At 28.0% G+C, this 12,704-nt stretch overlaps 1 protein-coding gene across 1 annotated transcript in view; it reads right to left on the reverse strand.

Annotated features, from left to right (window-relative positions):
• The window catches only part of LOC122269766 (galanin receptor type 1-like), a 122,206-nt gene that overhangs the window by 20,979 nt on the left and 88,523 nt on the right, over window positions 1–12,704 (reverse strand). The window contains exon 5 of the mRNA XM_071183577.2: window positions 2,746–2,960. Coding sequence (XP_071039678.2) covers window positions 2,746–2,960 — 215 coding nt within the window. The remainder of the gene's footprint in view (window positions 1–2,745; window positions 2,961–12,704) is intronic.

Below are 12,704 nucleotides of genomic sequence, written 5' to 3' on the forward strand. Positions count from 1 at the left end.
ATTGTAAGTCTTGTATTGCTGGCATGATCTCACGTTTGCTGGAAAATCCCTCAAATAAGCAATCAGCACCAGCAAGAAATGCTTCTTTTAACAACTCACCATTCTGGAACGGTTTTTTCTTCTTTCCGATCACATGAAAATTTCACTTTTTTTAATTTAAAATACGAAAAAACTCTATGAAGTATAATTTTTAAGTATTGAAGATAAGATATTTTGATTTTTATATTTTTTTAGATATTATATGATGATAAAAAAAAACATTTGTTGCTGGAAGCTTTCCTTTTACAAATATTTTAGTAGGCTTGCAAAAGATCATTTAATATGTTTGCATATGTAAATGTACGGGTTCATTTTAAAATTGTGCTTTCTTGGTATTATATCCTTTAATCCTTAAAAAAGTTTTTTTTTTGTTTAGAATTTAAGAATGTGTCCCACTGAATGGTAAAATCATTTTTATTCACTGCATTTCACCACATCTTTCCAAATATACTTGAACATGTCCAAAAATGTGATAGAAGAGAAAGTACTAACGTTTAAGAGGTGTGAGTTGTAAAGTTACTGTTAGTTCCCAATGAAAAGTTTCTTAGATAATGTTTTAATTTCTAGTTAAAATGTTAATTTTTTTTTCTTTTTTTCAACTTCAAAATACTTAAGAGTGTTCCTATGAGCTATTTTGTGAATGAAAATAAAAAAAGCCACAGCTTCAGTACCTTAAACTCGTAGCAAATGTATTTTAAATTATATGTGTTTTATTTTTAAACATTAGCATTATATTATTCTTTAACTATAAGTACTTATATTGATGATCAAAAATTACCTGAACTTTAAAACGGACAAAAAAGTTGAAATAAAAATTTCTGTTATTTTAAAAAAAAAAAAACGGCCTATTTAGCGAAATTTTTTCATCACGATGAAAATTATTCAAATAGGTGAATTATCTTTCTTTGATCATTTTCATGTATTCATACAATGAAAGCTGAATTAACTGTAAAAATATAAAAAATTAAATTCCAATGATTTTCATTTTTACCAAAATGTGTTTTTTTTCGTAATTACAAAACAAGTCGTAGATAGTCGTAATTTATGTAAGTGACGGCTGTAGAGAGTTTTACCTAAAGAAAGATACAAATTAACGTTACAGTTATGAATAACTATTACAAACTCGCAGTTCAATTAAGTTTTTCAGTTATTTAGTATTTTTTTGTGTTTCTCTTACGTATAACTATTATTTATTTTTCCCTACGTCTGTTTAACTATAATTTAATTTTTCGTTCATTAGTTTCAAGAAAGTTGGGGAAAAAAGATTACTTCGATTACCTGAGCAATAAATAAACTATGCAATAAAATATGTTTCTTCTTTAGACTTTACTACTTTTTCACTGCAATAATTTTACGCTGGGGAAAATTGGAGTCGTAATTATTGCAGACATTTGACAATTACGTTAATTATGGATAAAAAAAAGGAACAATTACGCTCATGCTCTGTGACAAGATAATAATCTTTGATTTCAAAGCAGAGGTATTAGAAATATAAATATGAGTCTCTATGGGAACTGAATATTCTCTCAAAAACATTTAGAATAAAAAAATTGAAGAAATAATTATCTTTAACAAGAGATGAGTGTAACTTTCGGGCATGACAAATAATAGTTCTGTTGGTAGAAAATTGGTATATTGCTGTGGTTGCGAAATTTGTAATTGCGGGTGTGTTGTAGACAATCTTTATCGATATTTTTTTCCTTGTAACATTAGGGATGATTCTTATAACTAAATGATAAGCTTGCTGAAAACTTAAGCTAATTATCCAAAAATACGATTACTTATTAAATTAATACCTACTTATTCTAAAAACAATTGCCATCGTTAAAAAAGTTTTATTCAGGTTGCTATCATAGTATCTCTTGGACTAGCTTATATTTTTTTTTTGGCTGCAGACACTTCTTTTTTATTGCTTACTGTTTGGAATACTTTATAAAGAGTAAAAATTGCCATCTTGATCATGAATTACTGCCCGTCCAAATGGATTTGTTTTTCACAAATTTAGTACTTGTCTTCAAAATTTTCAACGGAAGTATATTTTGAATATCAGCAAAGCGTTAATATTGTTTCAAATGTTACTGTTACGCTTTAAAATTGACTTCAATCGCAGTTATTTAGCCATATTAACAAAATTTTTTTAAAACTTTGTTGCAAATTTTTTTTAAACGTATTACACTCTGATTTCTAGTAGCCAGCCCTAGTTGCTATGAATGAGCTAGTAACAACTAACCTCAGAAATCACTGAAGCAATACGACTATGAAGGTCGTGGATTCGATGGAAGTCTGAAGTCCTCTTATGTTAACCGATAGTTACCAGCTCAGCTAGAAAGTAAAATCAGCCTGTGTGCAATGCTGATCTCATTTTACCATCATGCCCTTGGTTTACCAAATTCTGGATTCAGCCGTTGAAATAACGCTTAACCTTTTGAATCACTGCTATTTTTATGAGTCTTAATTCAGTATATTAGTCAGTTAAGGATAATTCTGAGAAAACAGCATATGGGAGAATAATTATGACACATATACATAAAAAAGCATAGAAAAGTTAATTTAAAACACAATCAAATAATATGAAAATGAAAAAAAAAGTACTCTACCAAAGTAAAAAGAAAAGAAAATACTGATGCAATGAAATGCAAAATAAAATTTGTAAAGCATGAATGAAATGCAATTGAAAGAATAAGAAAAATCGAAAGTTGTAATTACTCTGTAGGACGTGTCATGGCTGCCACTGTTCTTGTACTGCTCCATAGTTCTCTGATGACGCATATGTAACAGAGCATCATGAAAAAAGCTGGAACAATAAACATGGCCACTAACTGATAGATAGCAACCATAAATGCCATGCTGTCAGTAGAATCGAAGCAGTAATATGCAGTGATGCTGGTTTGATTGTTGAAGTATGTTATTGGGTAGATCCTCTGAAGAAATTGAAAAAAATATCTCATGTTGTAATTTAAATATTTCTGTACAGATAATTATAAAATATTCAATAGAAAGTATATCAGATTTCTGCGACATAGTAAGCCAGTGATGACCTTTCCAACTTGTTTAAATTATTAAGGTATAATCAAAAATTAATTTAACAAAGGAACGGGTAATATTTTGTGATATGTATATTAAAGCAAAAAGCAACGTGAATAAATTACAAATGAAAATATATAAATTGACAAACTATAGTTACAGTTTTATTAAAAAGAACCTTCCTCAGTGTCTAAACATCAAATGACGGTAGAAAAGGAAAGAGACTAACATGCTTTAACCAATAGGGACAAAGGAACAAATTTAAACAAGGAAATAATGAAGAGATAAGAAACAGCCTTGGGGATATTTAGGGGAAATCCCAGGGACAAACAGTTTAAGATAAAATGGACTTCCAAATGGTAGATTTTTTCAAAATATATAATGACTCCCAAAAATTTAGTTCGAAGGCGAAGTACAGCGAGTGTTGAATGATTTTAGTAGACTGTGTAGTCATTGATGACCGCCGTGCGTTGAGGGTTAAGACACAAGCGTTTTTAAATAATTGTAATATGAGTCATAAAGTGAAAATGGGTAAAAATTATTTATGTTTTATTAATGAAAACAGTGGTTTGTCACCTATTTGAAATTTTAAAACCTTTTAAATGCATTAGTATTTTTTTATTTTTATTTTAATCAAATTCTTCAGACTTGAATAAAAATCTTGACAAAGTAACAATCATGTAATTAGACAGCAAAAGTATTATTTTTTCTAATTATTGACTCAGTGCAGTGCTTATTGAACTATTACCACCAATTATTTCTCGTGTGTAATTTTTCAAAAAAGACATGATTTATAAATTTTTATTATATTTTTTTAGAAAAAAATAAAAAAATTTTAACCAAGTGGATTAACAAAATAATTAAAAAAATAAAAAATAAAATCTTGTTCATTAGGAATATGCAGCAATAATAACAAAGTACATTTTGGAAAAAATTATGGCTGCCGCTCGCCAACCCCCGAAACTTCTTACGAGGTTGACTTCAGATTGCTTTGCGATCTGGGACGGATTGCCTATAAAGTAGTAAAAAATCAATATGTTGGAATGAATTGATATTCGTTAGTAATAAAAAAACTTAACTTTTCAATTCGATTGATCCAAAAGTAATTAAAAACGTAAGCAAATTAAGAAATAATTCAATTCATTCACGAAAGAAATATAATTTTACTGCTAAATAGTTTTTGCTAGACTTTTAATAATTTTGCAAGAAGAAAAAAGTAAATCTGTTTAGAAATTTATCAACTCCAAGCTTTTAATATTACATTTGAATAAAAACTGAATTAAGAAATTTATATTTAAACTGACTTTACAAGGGATTTAGATGTTGTCCTACATAGAGGACAATGGTAAAATCTCCTACTATAGGCGCCCATCTGAGAAACTCAATTACATCTGAGTTTCCCTAAATATAATTCCATAGTTCGCTTTTAAAATTACTCCTCATTGGTCATATGGTTTAGTCACTTGATGGCGCTATCTTTTGAAGGGACTTAGGACTTAGAGGTTAGCTTTGCATTGAACGCTTATCCATTTTGGCAAAAAAGTGTCGAAAATGAGAGGGAGATTTTTAACAACTGAAGAGGCTTATGTTTTTTTAATACCATTGGGTAATTAATTAGATAATAGTGACCCTAAAATGGTAATATTGACCCCTGGTCTAAACGTAGTCAATGACAATGAAGACATTAATGATGCCTGCTCTAGCATTGAATATGGACATGCTATATTTGATGAAAAACCACAAGAAGAAACTGCAGGAATTATTGAAGTTATGAGGGAAAAAATTACTGAAGACTAATCGAAGTTCCAGTCAGCTCCTGGGTTATTTCACAATGAACGTCATCAAAAAATAGTAGACATGATTTCAGGAATGATGGTTGAAAATATTATTGCAAAAATAGTACACGAAAGAAACAAATAAGCTAGACCGAAAAATAATGAAGAATTTCATCTGAAAACTGATGAATTTAAGTAATATTCGGTAATTATGTTCTTTAGAGGTTATCACATTTTGCCTGGAAAAAAAATGTGCTGGGAAAGTACCCTTGTTGTTGGAACAATGCTCGTCAGTAGAGTAATGTCGAGAAAAAGGTACATTGATATCAAGAAGTATTTACACTTCAAAGACAACACTGCTATTGGTACATCAGATCGCTATTACAAAGTTCGTCCAATTTATGAACTGTTGAATGAAGCTATACAACAGTTTGGTGTGTTTTTGGAACATTTAAATAATTATGAAAGAACGGTTCATTATTTTGGAAAACATGGTTGCAAAATGTATATGAAATTGAAAACCATGAAATTTGGATACAAGCTCTGGATGTTTTCGATGCGTTTCATATGATACCATATCAAGGAGCAAAAAGAAAGATATTGAGTCTGGCATAAAGAAAGAAAGAAAGTCATTATCTCAAATGGTTATTGAAAATTTACTATCAGCAGTTGAAACTCCAGCGAAGCACAAAATTTATATGGAGAACTTTTATACATCTTAGGATCTTTTCGTTAGCCTCAAAAGTAAAATATTCTCCTCCATAGAAACTGTTAGAGTCTTCTAAAATATTGGGAAAGATGATGGAGTAGTACCAATATTAAAGATACGAGCAGAAAGTAGGCATACCATAATGTGTTGTTTCCTATAAGAAGTGTAAGAATGGAGTAGACTTGTTTGACAATCTCATGGAAACATATTGTTCTTCTCTACAAAGAAAAAAATGGTATTGGCATTATGTATAAATGCATTTGAGATACCATTGGTAGCAACATGGAATATTTTCAAACCTTTTTGTGCCAGAGCAAACTGTAGAACTCTTCGAATTTCATCGACACATTGCAGTAACTAACCAAGGATTGACTGTACCTCGAAATTTTGCAGGACGAGGCTTATGTGTTCAACAAAGAAAGCCAGACAACTTGAATATACAAATTGATCACATATTAGTAAAAAATCTTAACAGAAAACCCAGTTGTCAGCTTAAAAACTGCGCAAAAAAATTTGAAACTGGGTGCCAAAAATTTAATTTAGGACTATTATATAATTTGCTTTGAGACGAAGAATGGGAGTAGAGTACCTTGTAGACTTAATCTTTTTTTCAATTTCTTTTATAAAGTATGTCACATTGCAAAATTACGTTGTTTTCAATTTGAAGAACGATTTAATCCATTTATTTAAGTTTAACAAGCAATATTTTTGTCAACCATGTTGGACATTGGAAGTTTTCCTTTATAATTTCAATAATTTATTTGCCGTTACTAAGCCAAGCATTTTTTGAGTAAAATTTAATTTTTTTTTATCCTTTAAGTTTTAAACATAAAAATTATGCGATTTTTAATTGATATATCATATGCATAAAAAATTCTACAATTTTATTTATTTATTTATTTATTTTTCTGATTTTGTATAAAGCGTGTTTTTTTCTGCGAATTTTACCAAATACGCATTTAGTTCATCATATCACTAAATTTAACATTAAACTTTTTGTGCTCAATATTTGTGTGCTTTTTGGTTTGGTTGCTGAATATTTGCAACGTTTACAATTTGAAAAAATTATTTAACATTTTCATGCATTTTAAAATTTTTAGAAAATTTATAATTAAAATATAATGCTTTCTAAATTAAATATTTTATGTTTTTTCTCACATTTTTTAATGAAATTTAAAATTACTTTGAATTTTCAATTTCCTCAAAATGTACTTTATAACCTTTCCTTTTTTGTTTTGTACTTGTACTTTTTACTCGGTTCTTTTTTATACCAAAACATTTTACTTTTTACTCGTTACTTTTCCTTAGAGGACTTGTACTTTTACTTGTTAATCTTTAAAAGTAACGTTCAAATATATGGTTCTTATTAAATACCCTCACTCCTGTTTATTATCTCTTCATTGTTGTGTCCTTGCTCAAACTTGTTTCTTCTCCCTATTGGTTAAACCATTTTACACGTGTTTATCTCTTTACTTCTCTACCTACATTTGACATTTAGACACTGAGAAAGGTTCTTGTTAATAGAACTTAAACTATAGTTTGCCAATTTATGTATTTTAAATTGTGTTTATTCATATTGTTTTTTGCCTTCAAAATTTATTTGCCAACTTCTCGATCAATCTGGTATATAGTTTCCACATGACATAATATTTCATGCATTAATAATTATTTTAATCGATGTTTTAAGCAATTAAAAATTATTATAACAAAAATCGAAATAAAAAAACATCTTAACAAATAATAATATTCCGTTCATGATTTTCAAAAGTTAGATTCTCAGTTTTCAATTTTTATTTTATCTAAGTTTTAATTTCAATGAAAAGTTACAACAATAAAAAATTACAGCGTTAGAAAATATTCTAAAACAAATATTTATTATTAAAATTTTTAAAAAGAATCCGGTTTTTTTACGTTCGAAACAAATCAAGAAAAAATCTTATGTTTAAAGCAAAAGAGGAAGATTGAAACTGACTAAACTGTAATAGTTCTCAAAAAGAAAGGACAATTGTATTATCCGCTTTAACGATTCGGTACGCATTCCTCTGGCACTTCGTTACTGATCTTGTCCAATGATAGCTTGTTATGGTATATAAAGGAAGATAAAATGGAATAAGAAATATCTATAAAGATTGTAGATTTAACAGAAGCGTCATAGAGGGCATTTTCCGATCGTTGGGAGCATCTTTTCTCGCGAACAAACTTAACCCTGAGCGGGAAGCGGACGAATAGGAAATGATGTTCGATACATTTTTAATCAACTTCACTTCATTTTCACAAATAAACTGATGGATTTTCATTCCACTCTGCTAACAAACAAACTTACAAGCATATTAAATGCAAATTGATCTTTAACAAAAAAGTAAAGATATAGCTGACTTTGATCCTTCGATCCAGATTTTCTCTCAAACTTTTTTCTTATAATATATATATATATATATATATATATATATATATATATATATATATATATATATATATATATATATATATATATATATATATATATATATATATATATATATATATATATATATATATATATATATATATAAATACAAGAAAACACGATATATATATGTAAAGCCTTCTTTCCTGTAAAACTTTCTCACCGTGTTTTTGTGCAATACTTTTGAGCCGAGTCTTTTATTTTATCATAATATCGCAGCCTAAGCCTATAATATTTGCAGTCATAATTTAATATCCTTTTCTATACGGATGACAACATAATAATTGTTCTAGGCTTTTATTGAAGAAGAGTTAAAAAAAACTATTTATAAAGTATATACATGGAGCAGAGCTCCTGGACACAAATTTACTATTTCATTTCCAAAAGACAAGTGCGCGCGTTTCCTACGTTATCGTATAGTTACTTTCATGTCATGGGATCTATAATATCCAGACTTCTTTGTTAGGCATTGACGCCGTAAGATCATACGTCCGGATAAAGATGAATTAATATATCAAAATATTTATTGATTTTAAAGGGAATTCGACTTCGTTAAAATATTTTACTGTGCAGTATGGACTCATTTTATAAATAAAGATTTCATTGCTATTCAATGAAAGTTAATATATACGCGAAGAGTATAGTTAATTATGTGAAAGAGTTTATATTAAAGTTCTCATTTGTTAGAAGAGCTAGTCTACAATTAAAATATAATTCCTTTCGGGTTCAGTTGTAAAATCCATTTAAGCTATTATTTCAGATGTTGCATATGTATATATATATATCTAATATATATAATTCTCTTACGTGGCTCCCAAATTTTGGCTGTATTTCTTTTCCGCCGGTGGCAACGTTTGCTTTGTTTTGTTTACGTTACTATTTCTCTTACACGGCGAATCGACCAATGATTGCCGCTAAAAATGCCACATGCCAAATCTAGCTGAGGTGGCTCAACTGTAAGAAACAACTTTTAAAAGAGAAGCAAAACAAACGCAGTTCATTTACTGTTTACTTTTATTAAAATTTACGCACACCGTTATTCTGAAAACTGAAAATCTATATCGTACTCAAGAACTGCTGTTGCCAAAACATGGAATACTAAATATGTAATAAGAATATAAGTAATGTTCACGTTCACACTTTTACACTCGACCATCCAAAGTGTATCCATGTATATATATATATATATATATATATATATATATTAAAATTAAATAACAATATATTTTTGCCACATGTTTTAAAATTTGCAATTTTGCTCAGATTTGATACTTTATGTTTGCCTTTTATGTTATGAAGAAAGCTTTAATCTTGAAAGAGCTAAAATGATCAAGGTGAGGTGAAGTGAAATTTAAACATTGCTATCTAGATAAGTGGAGTATTGTTATCTATAAAATGTTGTACGCTGAATCAAATGAGACGTAATTAACGTTATTAGGAATAATAATTTTAAAGTTACAAAAATTCTTATGTAGAAATATATAATCCTTTACTTAGATGTATGGCCTTGTAGGATAGATTACTGAACTACCTATATAACTTAAAATTTGTATTCTACTTGCATTTTTGATCTAATTCGAGTAAAATAAAAACCAAACTAATAGAATTAGAAGATTATGAGTTATAGAAGTTAAAAACATTTTATATATAAAAACTATATATATTTATGAGTACCTATTCTCACGTCTGTCTTTGCTATCTAGTTAGGGGTTTTTCCTTTTTTTCCGCTTTTTTCTGTTTCAACAAGACATTTTCCGTTTTATTAAAAAAAAGGGCAATACAATTTCAAAATTAAAGAGGGATTAGTCAAAAAAGGTATTAGTCAAGTATTATAATTTCAGTACTCGAAGCTTATTGTGTTATGGCTTGGTTTTCAAAGCAATTCAACGTAAAAAAAAAAACACATACCTCTGTATCGATAACAAAATCAAGTAAGTGCTTAATCGTAAAAATTGTACTTTAAAAAGAAAATTCTTTTTTTAGATCTTTAACTTTTAAACTTGTATTCTTATTTATTTGCTATCTGTCCTACCTGAGTTAATATATAAAAATGCATAGAAGTCTGTATCGTATTTGACCAGTTATCACTTTAATCAGTTTTTGTTTATCACTACTTTTAATGTTGAAGGAAATATTATTCAAATCAAAATATCTTATTGCTCACTTTTTTGCATGTCAGGGTGTTGAAGGAAATGTTATCAACTTAAAAACAAGGTATTGATCACTGCTTGCATATCAATTGATTGATGTCGAAGGAAATTTTATATAATTTAATGAGCTTATTGACCAGTTTTTCTTAATGACTACTTTAGATATTAGAGGAAATATTATTTATTTATACTAAAACAAGTAGAAACTTTAATGGCTATGCGAAGGAGTTCCATTTAATGTTTCTTGAGCATGAAATACCATCTTCCATTTAAGTTAAAATTTCCTTTTTATGCTCACCGGTTGAAGTTAATTCGAAACCTTTTAAAGTATTCTTCTCGTGTAGTTGAAATAAATTTTCCGAGAATTTAAGAATAAACGTGCAACAGATTACGGTTCATTTTTCTATTCATTGTTCAAATATACTTAAAGTAAAATGAACGTTTTGTTTCTTACATACGAGATAACTTCGATTTAGAATTTTCAGTTTATAAAGGATAATTGTTCCTTGGTGTAATTAGTTTGAGGGATAATTATGTATTTTTATCACAAAAGTACTCAAATGCATATTTTCTGGAATTAAAATTCCGGAATAGTGGGAAAGATGAAAATGTTTCTTTAGAAATATTTTAGGAATATTACAATCACTTACTTAGAAACTGTGCACTATTAAAACAGTTTTATTCGTGGCATATCAAAAGATCTATTCAAGCTACAAAATGAAGTAATATATTCCTTATTTAAAGAAAAACGAAGTATAATCATTTAAGTATAAGTAAGAGTTTATTTGATTTCATATGCATTGCTAGTTTATTATAAGAGTGCAAAAATGTAAAATATGTAACGCTCTAACGAAAAATAAAACTATATTTATACTTTTTTAAAATAAAAGACAATATGACATATAAAAGTTCAGTTTGTAAGTTTGCGTTTTTATTCTGCTTCATTACGATATAGACAGTTACTATGCTCTCTGCACGTAGCATAAATAATTTAAATGTATATGCTTATTTATTTAAATTTCCTGAAAAATATTGTTTTAATTTGTCTCAGCAAGGATTTTAGCTTATTGATTTTATCAACTTCTTATACTCATTCAATCAACAATGAAAACGATAAACTTATACTTCAGCAATCGCATTTTAATGTTTATAATAAATTTCATGAAATAAAGTCCTTGAAAAGTTTTTTAAAATGTGTCAAAAGACAGTTTGATTTTGTCAACTTGAAAGTTAAAAAAAAGTAAAAAGCAATGGCTGAAAGTTGGAAAGAGTGGAAAAAGTGTTTAAAAAAGGCCTAGGCCCACCACGCGCAGTTATGCCACTAAGTAAGATCATGATTATACTTTTTTCGTTTCTAAAACATTTTTAAGATGTGAATAAAAAGGCGAAAAATGATCTCAGTCTTCATAAGCAACTCTTAAGAAGAGCGCAATTTTAAACTAATCTAATACCATCTAAAGTTCAATTAATGACGAAACGTATCCCTCTTTTTATGTATATATTTTTCTAAGAAAAAAAATACTGGAACTAAATCTTATTTCTCGAGATAAATGATGGCAGTCGCATCGAAAGGCAATTTTCCAATCAGGACTTAGTGGTTTAGAATCTACTTTATTGCAATATTCCCGGTGGATTCAAAACAAGAAAAGTTCAACCCCGGTTTGGTCGTCATGGTACTTGATGCGGAGGTTGGGTGATTGCAGCCACCATCCGCCCTGAAATCTAAATTCCGGTAATGTAATGTGCTCATTGTTTTTGGATCTTCATTGCGAATGAAACATATAGACCGTTTCTAACAGCAACTGTAGTACGATGTTAACAATGAGACCAAGCCAACCAACAACACATACAAAACAAAGAATGGCAAAACTGTATATATATATATATATATATATATATATATATATATATATATATATATATATATATATATATATATATATATATATATATATATATATATATATATATATATATATATATATATATATATATATATATATATATATATATATATATATATATATATATATATATATATATATATATATATATATATATATATATATATATATATATATATATATATATATATATATATATATATATATAAAATAGCAATATACAAATAATTGCTTACACTAGATGAGAGCTTGAACATGTAATTCTTTTTTGCAGTATTTTTTTAAAAAGGAAGACTTGTGCAGACTTTGGAGGATTTCTTTAAATAAAATATTTTTAATTCAAGTAAGGGTTCATAAATTAGGAAAAAAAAAATATTCGAAATCGGCTGACAACCATTTCCACTTCAAAAGTTACCATTTTTTTGGGGCATTCTCTTTTCGTTAAAGGTCTTGAAAGTGTTATAATTAGGCAAAGGTAATATGTGCAACTTCAGAAACAAATTGACTTAAATCACTGCAAATAATATGTATTCGTAGATAAACAGATATTACCGAAAAAAAATTACAACATGTCAAGTGACCGAAACAAGCTATGCACTTCTCAGAAGTAATTAATTTTCAGTAAAGTTATATTAAAAAGTCTTTATTTGTTTTTGC

Source organism: Parasteatoda tepidariorum, chromosome 7 (assembly GCF_982258835.1).
Source record: "Parasteatoda tepidariorum strain Cologne lab strain chromosome 7, Ptep-v5.0, whole genome shotgun sequence".
NCBI lineage: Eukaryota > Metazoa > Arthropoda > Arachnida > Araneae > Theridiidae > Parasteatoda > Parasteatoda tepidariorum.